The following is a 19739-nucleotide window of genomic DNA, read 5'->3' as shown; positions in this document are numbered from 1 at the left end:
AAATTGGCGCGTGGTGTTTGGCACTGGTTGGTCATTTGTATATATGTTATACAGAGCTGGGGCGAGGACGCTTCCCTGAGGTAGGGCATTCCTCTGATTTCTCCACCTGCTCTTCTTGCCCTGGAGACAGACGAAAAATCTCCTGTTATGCAGGAAAGTACCTATCAGTGATGTTAAATGGTAATCTCTTGTCACATTATATACTTTCCTAAGGAGCCTCCGATGGTTAACAGTATCATATGCAGCTGAAAGGTCTATGAATGCCACTCCCGAGATCTCTTTCCTCTCAAACCCATCTTCGATATGTTGGGTCAGGTTAAGGACTTAAAGCAGTGACATAAAAGAGACACAGGTCGGAAGTTTTTTGGATCATCAGAGTCCTTTCCTGGTTTCAGAAGTGCAACCACTTGGGCTTTCCTCCACATCTTTGGAATGTGGAGCCTTTCTACACATGCGTTTATCAAATCTAGCAGCCACTGTAGGGTATTAGTGCCAAAGTTTTTAATTTGCTCGACTAAGTTCATCGATACCAGGAGCTCTGTTAATCTTCAAGCTGGAAATGACTGCAGTGAGTTCTGACATTGTAAATGGTGCCTTGAGGTGACGCTTTTCCTCTGTCTGATCACGTGCTAATGGTTCCTGGTACTTTCTAACGTGGGTTTTGCCATTCATAAGGAGTGTAGTGGCGACATAGTCTGCCGTGATGTTAGTAAATTTATCATTTGACTTTGTGGCGTCACCGTTAAGGTTCTTTAACAGTTTCCAAGCCCGACTACTGTTCACTTTCATGTCCAGGTTCTCCATGAGGTCACACCATTTGGCTTTGCGGTTCTCAGCTATGACTGACATGAGTTCATCGCCTGCTAGAAGTGTCTCATCATCAAATGAGTCGTTATCGAAGAGCTTCTGGTATCTTCCCAGTAGTGGCTTTGCGTCCTCAGACAGTCCCGTAATATACTGTGTTCTGCATCCTCGCGGGATTGTTTTCCTAGACACCTTCTGAACGAGTTTGACAAAATAGTCGTACATCTCAGGTTGTGGGGGGATTTTTGTTACTTCTACATCAATGAGCTCTCTAAATTTCTTCCAATTGGCCTTTTTAAAATTGAACCTTCTTTTGAAAGGAACTTGTTCAAGCTTATCAACTGCATCGACCGTGCAAATTATGGGCCGATGCTGCGTCTGGAGAATTGGCTCCCTCATCAGTTTTCCACATTGGCCAGCGAGTTTCTTGCTAACAAAGATGTTATCGGGATTGTACCCTTTCTTCCATCTGCCACTATTAAAGGAGCTTGGCAGTTTCGGGTCATGTATGAGCAGTAGATCGTGTACCTCAGCCCAGATCTCTAGTTCCACTCCGCTGCTGTTACTTTCTTTATAGCCACATGTAGTGCTCTGACAGTTGAAATCGCCCAATACAAAATTAAAGTCTTGGTAACTGAAAATGACAGGCTCAGTGAAGACAAAATCTGATTCTGGGTGTTTGTAAACAGAGAGAACGTCATACTGCTGAGTTCGAACGGTTAATATCTCGATGTCTTGCCTGTCAATCAATGATGCAGAAGTGACTATAATTCCTGGCCTGGCGAAGATGGCACTACCGTATCGTTCATGTGGTCTCTCCAAGATCATCTTCATTCCATCTATTTTGGGTGTGGGTCTTGTACTGCCTCGATGAGTTTCTTGAATCAGGAGGAAGTCACATTGATATTCTTTACACAAGTCAGTTAATAAAACCTCTTTGTCTCTCGATATTCCTTCAATGTTTATCGACATCATCACGAGTGGCCTTAAAAAGACCGTTTGGGTAGGGTCTTATTTGTCTTCATTTTCTCAGAAGTCCGTTCCGGTTTTTGAAGGATTAGCCGGTGATAAATGTAGTTGGAGGCGGAGGCGGCGATAGCGACCCACTGGCTTCCCACTAATATATGGCCACTGCATATTGAAACTGTCTGTGTCTGCCACGGTTTTGCGACTTATTGTGGGTTATGTTAACCGGTCTTAGTGTTATTCATGTCACGTCTCCTTTTCAGGTGTATTGTTACACAGTTTATTTCATTTTTGTGGCTTCGTTCATATTTTTTTAATTATTTAAAATACACAAATCGTTGCCAGCAGAGACCGATCTTTTTAAAAGTAAACGTTGCCGATTCGTATTTTTGAATAAAAATTATCAATTTCAGCCGAAGACTTCCTACATAAGAAGTCATCCTCTTTCTGCCAACAACCTCAAAAAAGACGGCGGAGGAGTGGACACAGGTTCAGGGGACTCCCTTGTCCTCAGGCTGCGAAATTGCACCTGAAGGCAAAAGAACCAGCAACGATCAACGCAATGACGGTGCAGAAGGCAATGAAAACCACTGCACTTAAGACACATAATGTGTATCCATTAGAAATGTGGTACGTATCTGAGAAAGTGTCATAGTGTCTTGATGATCTCACTACTGGCGAAAGATTACGTACTAGTCCCAAAACCGGATCTCCGGGAGGGGACAGCCAAGAAGGATGTCAACACGAAAAAAAGAAAAAGACTGAATTACCAACAAAAAGGTAATGTTCTGGGAGTTGGGGAGTGGAGTGTCAGACTTCTCAATGCGGTAGGGAAGCAAGGTGCTCGTAATTCTAAAAATAGGGATAAGCTGTAATGAAACACGGGAAATATGCAATACATACAGGAACCAATAGAGAACAAAACCAAGGAAAAAAGGATCAGATTAAAAAAAATCTAAGACAGGGATGTAGTCTTCCACCCCTAATGTTTAATCTGTACATAGAAAAAGTAACGACGGAAATAAAAGAAAGGTTCAAGAGTGGGCTTAAAACTTCAAGGTGAAAAGAGAACAATGATCATAATTGCTGGTGAGATTTCTATCCTCAGTGAAAATGGAGAAGAATTACAAGATTTGTTGAATAGAATGAACAGTCCAACGAGTACAGAATATTGATTGAGAGTATACTGGAAAAAGACAATAACAATGAGATGTAGCAGAAATGAGAACAGCAAGAAAAGTAACATCAGAATTGGTGAACAGGAAGTAGACGAATTTTGCTATCTAGGCAGGAAAATAATCCATGGTTGACGGAGTGAGGAGGACATAAAAAGCGGACTAGTAGTGGCAAAAAGGACAACCATATCCAAGTGAAGTCTACTATGTTAAACATAGGCCTTAATTTGAGGAAGAAATTTCTGAGACTGTGCGTTTGAACCACAAATCTGTGTTTCTGTGAAATATGGATAGTGAGATAATCGGAACAGAAGAGAATCGAAGGGTTTGAGATGTGGTGCTACAGAAGACTGTTTAAAATTGGGTAAACTGATGAGGTAATAAATGAGGAGGTTCACCGTAGAATCGGCGAAGAAAGAAAGTATATATACGAAGACAGTAACTAATTCTCGAAACAACAGTTACTGTTGATGACCGTGCAGCTTTTCCCTGGAATAAATGATGACTGACAACCTTAGCTGCCGACAGGTGTTGTTGTTATACCTCATTTTCAGCTGTCCACATCGAGGTATAACAACAACACCTGTCGGCAGCTGAGGTTGTCAGTCATCATTTATTCCAGGGAAAAGCTGCACGGTCATCAACTGTTATATCCTAGCCAGTAATGCCACCCGAGACCGCTGCCAAAAGGTTGGCAGCATCAAAGTCCGGTCGCCGTCCGCATAAGCAGCGCCAGCGAGACAGGAAATCGCCGCAAGTCTGCGCGCGCCACCGCTGGCTTCTGGCTTCTTAAGCGCTGGAGTCGCGAGCGCTAGGACAGTTCTGTATTCGCCGCTCAGTTGTATACTCGCCACCGAATTGTGTACTTGCTAGTCAGTTGTGTGTTCATCGCAGCAGATTTGTTGTTTGTCGTCAGCCGACGCTGACCTAGCCACACCGACTCGAACTAGACAGATTTCTGTAGACACGGAGTTCACTACTGTGTTCCTGTATCTTCGTTAATAAAGATAAGTACCGACTTTTATTTAATCAGAGTGTTTGGGTTTTCATCTTTCTGTTCACTGTTCCAGCGGAGCGGTCGACCCGCTATTAAAAGTGTGGCGGTGACTTCGTAAGACGTTTCTACAGCGAATTGTTTGTCGCTACGAACGCCGCCACAAAACTGGCGACGAGGGCTTCCGAACTCGTGTGCAGGGCTGGTTCAACTTGTTTCTGGTTATACTAACTATAGCGATAAAATATTGGGGGCTGGTTTAATTTGTGTTCACTATGTCTGCCGAATTACAACAGTTGATCTTGTTACAGAGTCAGCAAATACAAAGTCTGGTGGAAGCAATCGCCAAACAAGCGGCTAATCCTCCAACACAAAAGGAACAAGCACAGGCAGCACCGCCTTTCCGTGCTTTTGATGCATCAAGAGATGAATAGCGAGAATATTTCGCGCAGTTGCAGGCGCACATGACAGTCTACAAAATCACGGGTACTGAGCGGCAGCTTTATTTAATTTTCACTGCAGGCGTGGAAGTCTATCGACTACTTTGTAAGTTGTTCCCGGAATCCAAGCCAGAAGCTTTAGACTATGACGTTGTTGTTAACAAGCTTGCTGAGTATTTCGAGTCGCGAGTTCATGTGGCAGCAGCCAGATTCAAGTTCTTCAGATTAAAGAAACTGCCACATCAATCTAATAAACAGTGGTTAACAGATTTACGGGGCCTCAGCCGTCAGTGCCGATTTAATTGTGTGTGTGGAGCTTCCTACAGTGATGTCATGTTACGAGACGCTATTACTCAAAACATTGCAGATTCTCGTATTCGTGCTGCTATCTTAAAGTTGCCTGACCCGTCATTAGAGACTGTGATGAACATTATTGAAGCCCAAGATACTTTTGACTATGCTGAGTGTGAGTTAGATCAGTCATGTATTTCTCAAATTGCCTGTGCTAAGCAAGTTATGTCACGCCCGCGGCCCCACCGGCAGAGTCAGACTGTAAACACTAGCCGGCCGCGTTATGTTAAACACATTCGTCAGCCGCGTGTGCAAAATGATAGAGTTAAGTCTTGCCCTAAGTGTGTTCTTGCTCATCCTCGTGAACGTTGCCCGTTAAGAAACGCGGTTTGTCACTTTTGTCAAAGGAAAGGACATATCCAGACTGTTTGTTTGCGTAAACGCAAGAACAATTCTAGTGCTGCCCAGCCCATGGATATTCATGTTCTTCAAAGCCAGCCCGCCCAGAAGGTCGCGTTTAAAGACTATTTCACGGTTCGTGTGGGTAATAAACTTGTTCGCAATAAGCCACCCACCCAGCCCTCTGCTATGCGACCCAAGCGTAATTCAAACGCTGTAAAAAGTAATGTACCGACTGCAAGTGAAGCGGGAGTTGTTGTTCCACCCGCCCAACCCACGAGTTGTCGTAAGCAGCGAACACGCGCTAAACGCGCTGATTTTGTGTCTTCCGCCTCCGCTGCACCGATCCAGAGACAGTGTAATAAACTATTTGTGAAGCTACGCATCCAGGATAAGACCTTCAATTTTCAATTAGACACTGGTGCGTCTGTGACTCTCATAAATAGTGCTACGTATGCGGCTATCGGCCGCCCTAAACTTTCAGCGGCAAAACATTCTTTGGCTACTTATAGTGGAGAACAAATTCCTGTGTTAGGTGTATGTAGCGTGCCAGCCACATTCCGTGGCAATACAAAAACAGTTTCATTCACAGTGCTCCGCGCTACAGACAGTGTAAACATTTTCGGATTAGACTGTTTTGACTTGTTTGGCCTGTCTATCCAAGACAATGTGTTGCAAATTAATTCTGTTGTTGTTCCTCAAGACAGCATAACCGATTTGTGTAAACAATACAGTGACATATTTAAAGACGAACTAGGTTGTGCTGCGAACTTTGCCGCTCATATTACGTTAAAAGATAATGCTCAGCCTCGATTTGTTCGTGCTCGTCCAGTGCCTCACGCCCTCCGGGCACCTGTAGCAGATGAACTTCGTCGTTGGCAAAACAACGGTGTTATTCAACCCGTTTCAGCGAGCCAGTGGGCTTCTCCCTTAGTTATTATAAAGAAACCGTCTGGCAAGTTACGTTTGTGTGCTGATTTTAAGTCGACAGTTAATCCTCAGACTGTCATTGATTCTTTTCCTTTGCCTAGACCGGACGAGCTGATGGATAAGTTAGGGGAAGCTCGTTTCTTTTCCAAAATTGATCTCCGTGAAGCATATTTGCAATTGCCCCTCGACGAGCAATCACAACAGTATTTTGTCATAAACACGTCGTTGGGGTTGTTCCGTTTTCTGCGTTTGCCTTTTGGTTGTGCATCAGCTCCAGCTGTTTTTCAGCGTTTTTTGTCACAACTTCTGGCTAATGTGCCATCGTGTTGCAACTATTTAGACGATATTGTTGTGTCCGGTCGGACGCCTGCTGAACATTTCCGTAATTTGGAGTGTTTGTTTACAGTGTTGTCTCAGGCAGGCCTACGTTGCAACATCGATAAATGTTCATTTTTCCTTACGGAGATGGAGTATCTGGGACATGTTATTAATGCTCAAGGCATTCATCCCTCCCAGTCATATTTAGCAGCTATTCGTGATTTGCCCGCCCCTCGCAATCTGCGTGAATTGCAAGCAGTTCTTGGCAAATTGACATATTATATTAGGTTTATACCTAATGCATCACAGATTGCTGCACCGTTGCATCGTCTCCGCCGTAAGAATGTTCCGTTTGTGTGGTCAGCTGATTGCCAATCAGCCTTTCAGCAGCTTAAAGAGGCTTTATTGAATGATCGTTGTCTGGTCCATTACGACCCTAACAAGCCTCTGGTGTTAGCTTGTGATGCCTCTTCTTTCGGCCTCGGTGCTGTGTTGTCTCACCGAGTCGGTAACACCGAACGTCCTATTGCGTTCGCATCTAAATTGCTAAACAAAGCTCAGTGTAATTATAGCCAATTGGACAAGGAAGCGTTGGCTATTGTGTTCGGTGTCACAAAATTCCATCACTACCTCTATGGTAGACCATTCTATTTAGTAACAGATCACAAGCCCCTGACGTCACTGTTTCATCCGTCTAAACCAGTTCCTCAGCGGACAGCTCAGAGACTACAACGTTGGGCTCTTTTGTTATCACAATACCAGTATGAGATACTGTATCGCCCTACAGCTCAGCATGCAAACGCTGACGCGCTTTCTAGATTGCCGATTGCTGCGGATGATGTCTTCGATTCCTCTGACGACTCTTGCCATCAGATTGACGCCGATGAGCATCGATCCCTCCGGGATTTTCCGATTGATTATCGTCAGGTGGCACGTGAGACAGCTACGGATCCTCATCTGAGTTTACTATTACGCTTTGTTCAACGTGGTTGGCCGTCCAAGGCAAAGGACATATCGGATCCTGTGGTTCGTCGCTATTATCCGTAACGTCATCTGTTGTCCGTTTCGCACGGAGTTTTGCTGTTACGCACCGAGAATGACCAGCTTCGTGTATTGGTTCCCCAAGTGCTCCAATCCAAGGTCCTCGACTTGTTGCATCAAGGCCATTGGGGAGTGGTCCGCACCAAGCAGCTTGCCCGCCGTCATTGTACATGGATCGGCATTGATAAGCAGATTACGCAGATGTCTACAGATTGTTCGACGTGTGCCGAACACCAAGCTGCTCCGCCTCAACGCTATTTTGAGTGGGCACGCCCTGCCGGTCCCTGGCAGCGAGTACATATTGATTTCGCTGGTCCATATTGGAATTCTCGTTGGCTCATCGTGATAGATGCATTTAGTAATTTTCCGTTTGTTGTGCCCATGCAGTCTACAACGTCTGCACAAACTATCCAGGCGTTGACTTCAATTTTTGTATTGAGGGTCTTCCAGAAGTTTTAGTGTCTGACAATGGTCCACAATTTACCTCTGCTGAATTTGAAAGTTTTTGTTCTGCCAATGGCATTCGCCATGTTCTTACTCCGCCGTTCCACCCTCAATCGAATGGTGCAGCGGAACGTTTTGTACGCACATTCAAGGATCATATGGACCGCCTTCGTGCTACGCACTCTCGTCAGCAGGCCCTCATCACGTTCCTATCGTCGTACCGGACCACGCCACGCGACGGCCCTTCGCTTGCGGAGCTTCTCCACGGCCGTCGTCATCGCACCCTACTACGGTTGTTGCACCCCCCGGATCGACCCGCCGCTTCTGAGCATCGCACGCGTTTTCAGCGCAACGACGCCGTTTTTTTCAGAGTTTATCACGGTCGCCGTCGTTGGGAACGTGGTACCGTGATAAGTGTCCAGGGTCGCGGTTTTTATACTGTTCAAGGTGCTACTGGGGTGCACAGGAGGCATCAGAACCAGTTGCGCCGCGCTGGCCGCCCGGATTCTGCCGCTCGTTCTTTGTCCACAGATTTGGTCCGCGGCAGGTTCCAGCCGCGCCTTCCGACTTCGCTGCCGCCCCTAGGGCAGCAGCAGCAGCCGTCGCCGCTACCACGCCGACAGCCCGTCCCGTTGATGCCTCCCGCGCAGCTTCATCCGGGAGCGCCCCAGGTGGTCGCTCCGGCGCCTGCGGTCCCTCTTCAGTCGCCACCGCCTTCGGAGCTGATGGACGTCGACCCCTCAGCCGGGCCGCCTTCCCAAGCGGTGGCTGTGCAGCCTGTCCTGCAGCCGCTTTCCTTGGTCACCCCCAAGGAGTCTGACACCGCAGCGCCTTGTCCGGCGCCCACTCAGCAGCCGTCGACGCAGCGTCAGGAGACGCTGCCTCTCTTCGTGGGTCCCGACGCCCCGTCGCGTCCAGTACCAGAAGCTGCGCCCGTGGTCACAGGCGTGCACCCTGACCTCGGTTTTCAGTCGGTGTTTTCCGAGGCCCCGCGCAGCCAATGCTGGGGTGCGGACCGGGGACTGCCGCCGACAACAGTCTCCGCCCCGGTCTCTTCTGCTACGCCTGCGGCCAGACCCCTCCCCCGCCGTCGACGCTCGCCACGTCATTATTCAACGACGGTGCAGCGATTTGGGGGGGGGGGGGAGGAGTGTTATATCCTAGCCAGTAATGCCACCCGAGACCGCTGCCAAAAGGTTGGCAGCATCAAAGTCCGGACGCCGTCCGCATAAGCAGCGCCAGCGGGACAGGAAATCGCCGCAAGTCTGCGCGCGCCACCGCTGGCTTCTGGCTTCTTAAGCGCTGGAGTCGCGAGCGCTAGGACAGTTCTGTATTCGCCGCTCAGTTGTATACTCGCCACCGAATTGTGTACTTGCTAGTCAGTTGTGTGTTCATCGCAGCAGAGTTGTTGTTTGTCGTCAGCCGACGCTGACCTAGCCGCTCCGACTCGAACTAGACAGATTTCTGTAGACACGGAGTTCACTACTGTGTTCCTGTATCTTCGTTAGTAAAGATAAGTACCGACTTTCATTTAATCAGAGTGTTTGGGTTTTCATCTTTCTGTTCACTGTTCCAGCGGACCGGTCGGCCCGCTATTAAAAGTGTGGCGGTAACTTCGTAGGCCGTTTCTACAGCGAATTGTTTGTCGCTACGAACGCCGCCACAAAAACAACAGTAACTGTTCTTTCTAGAACTAGTTACTGTCTTCGTATATATAGTTAAAGGCTACCCAGCCATTGACCTTCGTCTGTGCGAATGCGCACAGGTTGCCCAAACTCTTACGGGAATCGCCAAGGCGTGCGCTAGTAATGAGTGGGTGGGCAAATGTCTATAAGGTACAATACATATGTAGAATTGTGGACAGTTGGGAATGTGAGTCTCACGGGAAGCGTGCAAGGGATGAGTCCCTGCAGTCGTGATATTCATCTGTGTCCTCGGTGGCGCAGATGGATAGAGCGTCTGCCATGTAAGCAGGAGATCCCGGGTTCGAGTCCCGGTCGGGGCACACATTTTCAGCTGTCCACATCGAGGTATAACAACAACACCTGTCGGCAGCTGAGGTTGTCAGTCATCATTTATTTGAAGAAAGAAACAATTGAAAAACGCTGACAAGAAGAAGCGACAGGAAAATAGGCCATGTGTCAAGACATCAGAGAATAACTTCAGTGGTGCTATAGGGAGCTGTAGAGGGTAAAAACTGTAGAAGATGACAGACTGGAATACAGTCAGCAAATAATTGCGACTGCAGGTTGCAGGTGCTATTGTGAGATGAAAAGGTTGACGCAGGAGAGGAATTGGTCGTCGGCCGCATCAAAATAGTCAAAAGACTGATAACACAAGTTCTATATCCATTATCTATAAACATGTGTGAAGTGCGTGGCAGAGATTAATGTATTAAAGTTTTTCCGGTTCCATCCGCACATGGAGCGCGGGAAGAATGACTCTTTACATGCCTCTGTGCACACAGTAGTTAACTGAATCTTCTTGTCCTTTTCCCTACGGCAACGATGCCTTGATGGCCGTATTTGTGTTCATAGATTTTTTACTTATTACTGGTACTTGAAACTTATTAAATCGGCTTATGCGGCATATTTGATGCCTATGTTGAAGCACTGACTAGTTCAGATTCGTACACATCTTTGTGATGCTCTCCCATGGGTAAAACATATCGATGAACGTTACTGGTGCCTTTCTTTGGATGAACTCAGTTCTATTTGGTGCCAGTCCCATGCCCATGGGCAATATACACAGAAGATCCAAGGAAACTGGTACACATGCCTAATATCGTGTAGAGCCCCCGCGAGCACGCAGAAGTGCCGCAACACGACGTGGCATGGATTCGACTAATGTCTGAAGTAGTACTGGCGGAAATTGATACCATGAATCCTGCAGGACTGGCCATATATCCGTAAGATTACGAGGGAGTGGAGATGTCTTCTGAACAGCACGTTGCTAGGCATCCCACATAGACTGATTGATGTCCATGACTGGGGAGTTTGATAGCCAGCGGAAGTGTTTAAACTCAGAAGAGTATTCCTGGAGCCACTCTGTAGCAATTCTGGACGTGTGGGATATCGCATTGTCCTGTACATGTCACCTGTCAGAGTCGTATCTAGGACTATCAGCGGTCCCACATCATTCCAACTGCATACACCCCACACCATTACAGAGACTTCAACAGCATGAACAGTCTCCTGCTGACATGCAGAGTCCATGGATTCATGAGGTTGTCTCCATACCCGTACATGTCCATCCGCTCGATACAATTAGAAAGGAGACTCGTCCGACCAAGCAATATGTTTGCAGTCATCAACAGTCCAGTGTCGGTGTTGATGGGCCCTGGCGAGACGTAAAGCTTTGAGTAGTGCAGTTCACACGGGTACACGAGTGTGCCTTCGGCTCTGAGAGCCCCTATTGATGATGTTTCGTTAAATGGTTCGCAAGCTGACACATTTCTATGGCTCAGCATTGAAATCTACAGCAATTTGCGGAAGGATTGTACTTCTGTCACATTGACAGATTCCCTTCAGTCGTCGTTGGTCCCGTTCTTGCAAGATCTTTTTCCGGCCGCAGTAAAGTCGAGATTTGATGTATTCCTGATATTCACGATACACTCGTGAAATAGTCGTACGGGAAAATGCCCACTTCATCACTGTCTCGGAGATGCTTTATCCTAGCCGGCCAGTGTGGCCGAGTGGTTCTAGGCGCTCCAGTCAGGAATACGCGACCGCTACGGTCAAAGGTTCGAATCCTGCCTCGGGCATGGAGGTGTGTGATGTCCTTAGGTTAGTTAGGATTGAGTAGTTCGAAGTTCTAGGGACATGACCTCAGATGTTAAGTCCCATAGTGTTCAGAGCCATTTGAACCATTTTTTGCTGTATCCCATCGCCTGTGCGCAGACTATAACACCACGTTCAAACTCACTTAAATCTTGATAACCTGCCATTGTAGCAGCGGTAACCGATCTGACAAATGCATCAGATACTTGTTGTCTTATATAGGTATGGAATACCGCACCGCCATATTCTGCTTGTTTGCATGTCTCTGCATTTGAATAGTGATACCTGTACCAGTTTCTCTGGCGCTTCAGTGTATTATGTTGTGTGCGACTGAATGTATATGATCGCTCTACTTCATATCCCTACAAACTATTGAACTTTGATATTTCTACGGCTTGACTGTTTTCAATGAAGCCATTCACCAACCTTTGCACCAATGTCAAATTTCATCAGTATTTGACTCAGCATCTGAGAAACTTTTCCAGAAAGCACTTCGTTACAGAAAAAATTATTGTCTATATAATTGCTGTTAATACTACCTGACAAATCATTAATATAAAACGTGAACAGCAAGGGTTCCAATACACTGAACCTGAAGTTTACTTCCATACCTCTACGTAACACTTTATCCATGAGAGCACGCCGCGGTTTCGCTAACGACAAATTCTCAATCCAGTTACAAATTGTGTCAGGGGGCGTCAGAATCGTGTTTGCCGATGTCACACTTGCATGGCACTTTCGCACTTTCATTGAAGTACAGGGCGTTTCCGTAAGAGCGTGCAAAAATTTAACAGGACACAGAGGATGCTCCACTGAACCATTTGTGGTATGTAAACAGGGCTCGGAGACGCCAGCTTAAGGAGATAATAGAAATAAAAACATACTAATGTACACTTTTTTATTTACGTTAGTTACAGTTAACTGCAAATATCGTCACTAACACAATGGACGTACCGTTTGTACAGCATCTTACAAAATGTGCTGAAACTGACAGCCATTCAAGTGTGACGTCAGCAAACAACATTCTAACGCACCCTGACAAATATCCAGTTCATAAACATTGACTTCAGATACCTCCTTAGGAAATAATGAAGGGAACTGAGGTCAGGTTATATCTGAGGCCATGGAATAGGACCTCCCCTTCCAGTCCAGCGACTAAGGAATACAGAATTGAGATGGTTTCGGACATCCACAATGAACTGTCGTGTTGTATACACATCCTCTCATAAACAGCCAAAGGTACGTTCTCCAACAACTCAAGTAGTGCTCTTTGCCCGAACCTCAACTACAGGTGGCCATTCAGACAGCCTATCACATCATGACTGCCTAGTAAACAGGCTCGTCCTCCTTATTTCCTTGCAAGGAATAAAGAATGTACATACAAATAAACAGCACAGTATATTGTAAACTTGTATGCATGTTTGTTGAGTGGTACTTAAGATAGGTAAATAAATTAGTGCAATCAATGTGAAGTGAAGTAGAAATTAGAAAATAAATGCAAAACTTAGAAGAGTTACACAATGGCAAACAGCGGGCAGAACAGAAGAGGCATTGACCGTGAAGTCAGCACGTTCAGGAGAAGCCATCGCCCTCCCCATATAAGCGGAAGCTGTCAATTCAGTCGTCAGGGCATCGCCCGACCGGCTCACGTGTTTCTCAATTGTCACACGTGATCAAAGGCGCTCGCCTACATTCCAAGAGCCAAAGACCGACGTTAAGAAGATTCATTCTTCGAGAAGCTTTTCAGCGTGACAGAAGTGGCAATGACCGTGAAGTCGTTCACCTCCAGTGAACTGAAGTAAATAAATACGCGAGACGCAGTGGGCCTGAGAGTATTTTTCAGTTCCAGTACAGTTCAGTCGGTGCTGAAGACCGTCATGCAGGAAGAGACTACATCGTACACGGAAGCACCAAGTCCGCCGTTGTAATGGAATAGCAAGCAGCACCCTCGCCGCCAGAAAACAGAAGTAAAAGGTATTTGAAGACTGATTTTTACGTACTCGGGTGACTCGTGAGGACGGGAAGGAGACGGCCTCACATCAGCATTCACCTGTGAGCCGGGATGAAGATCTGACAGCCGAAGACTGGCAAGCTGGAGTCCGTTGTTCGAGTCCGGGACACTGGCCTTCCCCCGCCGCGCCGCTCCGCGGGCCGACGCATAGAGAAGAGAAACACTGGGACGCCACATCCAAGGTATCACCATCCGATTCACGACTTCGTTCTCAATAATTAAACGGGCCATCTCACGATGCGCGTCTCCAGTCAACTGGGCGAAACAGCGACACGAGATATACACCACCAGACGTAATCAGACGCCGCCGTTCACGCAGCAGAGGCTTCGCAAACGACACAGCTGCCGCTCTCCCAGCCAGAACAACCCAGTAAGGAAACCATTGTACAAATCTTTCAATAAAAGTTATCTTATGTAAAATGCTGTTTCATTCTACCTCATACCCGAACCAAGGAAGAACCCACCCTGCCCACATGTTTTTAAGAGAGAAAAAGTAATTTATTTAGTGTTTTTCACCCTGACATAATGCTTTAGAATCAAATGCCCTTTGCAGTAATGCTCATCCTGACAATTGACTAGCATCAAAAGAGGTTACCCAGTTACATGTTAGTCGTAAATAAGTTGGAAAACAGTAACAATAGACAAAGTGGTAGACAAGCTTACTTCTATATCTTCTTAAGAATAGTAAGGAATATCACACCATCTGCTACTTGTAATGAAACAGTCCATTAATCAACAGTTACAGGACCGCATTATGCGGAATGTACCAGTACTTGCGGAGCACCAGTGGTGATCATTTCAAAAAAGAGTATGGCTGACACCAAAGCATTTTGATTATATTGTAATTAGAGATATCTCAGTCGTCGTATGATTAAAGAAAGTTATCGGATTTTAAATTGGACTGAACTTTGAATAATGTGGAACAGTACAGGTATTTATCAACTATGGATGTAAGGAGTGGCTATCATTAGTTGGAAGCGGTGCCAGATAACCTGCCAAAATCGACGTTTACGATTGCTTTGTGACACATGCCATTTAGAGTAAACAACGTGCTAGCCACATTTCAGTATTTATTTGATGAAGAGCGCAAGGGTTAAAACCAAGACAGTCTGTGATATACTTGGATAAAATAATTGTCTTTGTGAAGGGTATGGAAGAATATATGCTATGGCTAAAAGGGGTGTTTAAACGGTTCAGCATACCACACCTCCCACTCCATTTAGAGGAACGCCACTTCACGCTATGGGAAGTACAATGTTTAGGACTTGGGTTTAGTCATGAAGGAGTCCACACAGACCATGCATTAGTAAAAGCTGTGGTGTCACCGCCAGACACCACACTTGCTAGGTGGTAGCTTAAATCGGCCGCGGTCCATTAGTACATGTCGGACCCGCGTGTCGCCACTGTCAGGATCGCAGACCGAGCGCCACCACAAGGCAGGTCTCGAGAGACTTACTAGCACTCGCCCCAGTTGTACTACGACTTTGCTAGCGACTACACTGACGAAGCCTTTCTCTCATTTGCCGAGAGACAGTTAGAATAGCCTTCAGCTAAGTTAATGGCTACGACCTAGCAAGGCGCCATTTGTAACATTGCATGTATCTAAAGAACCTCACTTGTATCGCCACAATCTCCAGATGTCTCATCAAGAACGATGTATACAAAGGATGGATTAAAGTTTCGAGAAGCTAAGTACTTTTCTTTATAACATTCATTACGTATCCTGTTTCAGACCTCACTCCATCCTTCGTGAGTTAGCGCGTGCATCTTGGCCGCCTCTTTCAATTAGTGTGCGTAGTGTTGGCAAGTCTGCCGACACTACAAAAGCCATGTGAGATGTTCCAGCACAGTGTAAGGAGAAGCAGTTACAGTCTTTTTAGGTGTACAGAGTTACTGTGGGAAATTTGTTCCGAAATTTGCAGAGATAGCACAACTTATCACACACTTATTGAGAAAAGGAATAGTTTCGTTAGACATCAGAGTGTGAAGATGCGGCCAGCAGTTGGTCTGGTGCTGGTTTCTCCAAATTATGAAAAGAAATCACATTGTCATGTGACACAAGCAACCAAGTGCTTGGTTGTGTATTCAGTCACGATGTCGATCGAGTGGAGCATCCGTTGGGCTATGCCTCATACCAGTTGAATGAAATGGAAAGAAATTACGACAGAGAAGGAAATGTAAGTAATAGCTGATTATGCAGTATTTAAGTTTTTGTAAGGACTAAAAAAGCTCTCAGGCTGGTTAAGATGTTGGGCACTGAAATTCAGCAAGTTCTATTTTCAATTAATTCGTCGTCCACGCAGAACACATGGGAATGCGGATGGTCTCAGTTGGAAGGATGGTGTGTTGAGAATAGTGGCTCATACTACAGAGTAGCAGAAAGTGCCAGCAGCTGACGTTGACTGCAAGCTTTTTACAGTGCTGCCACGATTCATTGTGCACGATGGGTTGTCACGTAAGCAGAGGAAACTTAGTCCTTGTGTTGTGATTCCAGCTGTTTGTGGGAACCAATAGCCGGCCGGTGTGGCCATGCGGTTCTAGGCGCTTCAGTCTGGAACCGCGTGACCGCTACGGTCGCAGGTTCGAATCCTGCCTCGGGCATGGATGTGTGTGATGTCCTTAGGTTAGTTAGGTTTAAGTAGTTCTAAGTTCTAGGGGACTTATGACCAGAGATGTTAAGTCCCATAGTGCTCAGAGCCATTTGAACCATTTTTTTTGGGAACCAATATTGAAACAGGCGCATGGTCATGTGTGACAGGCCATGGGGGTCGAGAACCATAGAGCACAGTGTTGCCGCATAGTACTGGTCGCGAGTATGTAAGCAGGATGTAGAACAATATGTGAAGAACTGATCACCATGGTCACAATATGCTAAACTGAACTTTCAGTCTATTCCGTGGCAAATATTGCCAAAGGCTAGTAAATCATTTGAAATGATCCTTTTGGACCGACGCGACACTATAACGTATGTAACTGCTATGTACTGAAAATTTATAGATCATACCTTATCACGCTGCGTGTTTATGACGTCTACCCCAGCAAGTTAGCACAATGGCTGTCAGCATGCTGAACAACTAGTTGTTGCAATTTTGTATTTCAGAGACGATAATTTAGGATCACGGCACCAATTTTATGTCAGAGTTGATGAAGCAGCTTTGCTATTTATTACACATTTGTAAATTAAAAGCAAGCCCATTACCAATTAGCAAATGGGAAAACAGAGTGAGTTCATCGAATAATAGCAATTATGTTAAGTCATTATAAATAGTGTTCGTAACAACTGAGATACGCTCTTAACCACACGTTGTAGTGGTGTATAGTTCAAAGGTTTTCGAGAATTTGGCTCTGTTGCCATATGAGGTTTTATATGACCAAAAAGGCCATCACTATTCGAGTCAGTAAAGCCAAATGTAGGGAAAAATCGAGAATCGTTAAGGAATTTTGAGAGAACATTGCGGAAGGTATGGCATCGACTGAGAGTGTTAACTCACCTGAATACCGTGTAGGACAGAGTGTAATGTTAATCAGCCTTTACATTCTGAAAAGAAAGACAAAAAAATTCTTCACTTTTTAACGATGTCCATATCAAATAATTCCGATGACCTGAGCAGTGAACGTGAAACTACAATTTCCGATGCGAACAACAGTCCTTCACGTTGGGTACATCCGGCCCTTCCAGGTGTGCTGAACTCTCTACCGCTGTTATCGCCATCAGTCACAAAAAGGGGGGCAGAGGGGAGAAGAAGCAGTAAGGGAAGATAACACAGCAAAAGTAGCAGACCAGTTCAATCTACGCGCACATTGCCTTACGCATTAAGAATTAGAGTGAATCCATTATAAACAGTAGAGCATGGTGTGAATGATGTGCAAATAATAAAGGCTTTCCTTTTGTTTGAAAGTATTTATCGTGAGCCGATAATTTGAAGGTTATAAGGTGTGGAAGAATTCCATTTTTGTGATATGTTAACAGTTGTTTACGTGGATGTCGTGTAGGTTTTTTCCATGTGTTCTCTGTCTTAGTAGACTAATAATTTCGAGGATTTGTTTCAGTTATGCTATGAACTTCAGCTGGCTGGAGACAGATTTTGTCTGTTTCGTTCTGTAAATAGAGTGTGAAAGTGAAATTTGGCTACGAGTATTTTCAGTTTGTAGGTATAGATGGAACATTGGTAGAGGAAGTATCTCACAGTTGGCATGTAGTGTAATGTTAGAGTTTGGTAGTCCAGATGGTCACTGAACTGTGCAAGACAGTGTTATTTCTCAGGGAGACAAATGCGGGAGGATGATCGCTGGACATCCTCCCAAAACAACCATATTTTCAGAAAGCAGGACCGCACTGGCTGTAATCCGTATATGCCGCTATTGTAGTTATCACTGTTTGGCATGAGCAGGGACGTTCAAGGAGAACACAACGTTTAGAAATACGGAACAGAGGGATAAAGGGGTGGAATGAATTGTGACGGCCCAGGTCCGATTTTTCGGATTTCAGCAACAGTAGCAGAGGCTTCAGCTCTGAACTTAACGTACCCTCCACTGTATTTGGCCATTAATCCTTTATATATACTGATCTACTGAATAATAGTCTAGATACCACCACATTCAGTTCTCTGGGCGAGCTTATAGCCACACAGAATGAGAGGATTATCACGGAACAGATATTCCAACTTATTCAGTAAAATTACGGAAGATACCAGAACAAGGTAACAGGAATTTCGTCCTCAAGTACCTTCTTAATTCTGATTCTCGTGTAGCCTATATAAATGAGATGACAAGAGTCATGGGATACGTCCTAATACTGTGCCGGACCTCCTTTTGCCCGGCCTAGTGCAGCAACTCGACGTGAATTGGACTCCCAAATTGTTGAAATTCCTCTGCAGAAATACTGAACCATGTTCCCTTTTTTATCCGTCCTTAATGGTGAAAGTGTTGCCGGTGCAGGATTTACTGTACGAACTGACCTCTCGATTATTTAACATAAATGTTCGACGGGATTCTTGTCGGGCGATCTGGGTGATCAAATCATTCGCTCGAACTGTCCAAAATGTTCTTCACCGCATTTCCAGACAACTACAGTTCGTCAATATGACTCATTGTTACCCATAAAAATTAGGTCGTTGTTTTGGAACGTGAAGTCTATGAATGGCCGCAAATGGTCTCCCAGTCATTCTATTGTTGAGCCACAACCAGCTTGCACACTGCCTTGTTGATAACTTGGGTCCATAGTTTCGTGGGGGATGTGCCACTCTCTGACCCTATCATCAGCTCTTACCAACTGAAATCGGGACTGATCTGACCAAGCCACGGTTTTGCAGTCATGGTCACGAGACCAGGAGAAGCGCTCCAGACGGTGTCGTGCTGTTAGCAAAGGCACTCGCATCGGCCGTCTACTGCCACAGCCCATTAACGCCAAATTTCACTGCACTCTCCCAACGCAAACGTTCATCTTACGCCCCATATTGATTTCTGCAGTTATTTTGCGTAGTGCTGCTTGTCTGTTAGCACTGACAACTCTACACACATTAGCTGCTCCCGGTCGTTAAGTGAAGGCGTTGCCCGTGGTGAGAGATATTGCCAGAAATATGGTGTTCTCGGCACATTCTTGACACCGTAGATCTGCGAATATAGAATTCCCTAACGATTTCCGAAACGGAGTGTGTCTAGCTCCAACTAACATTCCTCGTTCAAAGTCTGTTCATTCCCGTCGGGCGGCCATAATCACGTTGGAAACCTTTTCGCGCGAATCACCCCGGTTACAGCAACATCCACAGTTCTAACCTTGCACCTCGTAGAAAGACATACAGGAAACAATGCTGCTGCAACACAAATTAATGCTAACACTGCACCTTGCAGTGTAGCGAGTCTGCTACAATGGTGTCCCGGAGTTGCACATGCTGGGCACAACAATGCACTCCCATGGGCACCTGCGTGAGCAGCGATGAACTCCTGTCACAACAAACATGGACCAGATCGTTACAAAGAAGAGCCGTTCAGCCCAAGCTGCTCTTGTATTTGTTCTACGACTAGTTCTACGGCTTCTGACTCCTGCTGAACTGATGCTGTGGCTGTTACCACGACAGCTGGTGGTCGAAAGTGAGCCAAGCAGCTGCAGATCCACCTAGAACATCAGTCTTGCCGCTGGTCTACGGG

The 19739-nt window shown here is 45.8% G+C and overlaps 1 protein-coding gene across 1 annotated transcript in view; it reads left to right on the top strand.

The window, feature by feature from the left end:
- The window catches only part of LOC126195603 (uncharacterized), a 61976-nt gene that overhangs the window by 1814 nt on the left and 40423 nt on the right, over positions 1 to 19739 (top strand). Inside the window, exon 2 of the mRNA XM_049934229.1 lies at positions 8334 to 8810. Within this exon, the coding sequence (XP_049790186.1) occupies positions 8334 to 8810 (477 nt within the window). The remainder of the gene's footprint in view (positions 1 to 8333; positions 8811 to 19739) is intronic.

This window comes from Schistocerca nitens, chromosome 7 (genome assembly GCF_023898315.1).
Source record: "Schistocerca nitens isolate TAMUIC-IGC-003100 chromosome 7, iqSchNite1.1, whole genome shotgun sequence".
Taxonomy (NCBI): Eukaryota; Metazoa; Arthropoda; class Insecta; order Orthoptera; family Acrididae; genus Schistocerca; species Schistocerca nitens.
This window is presented reverse-complemented; position numbering and strand designations above follow the sequence as displayed.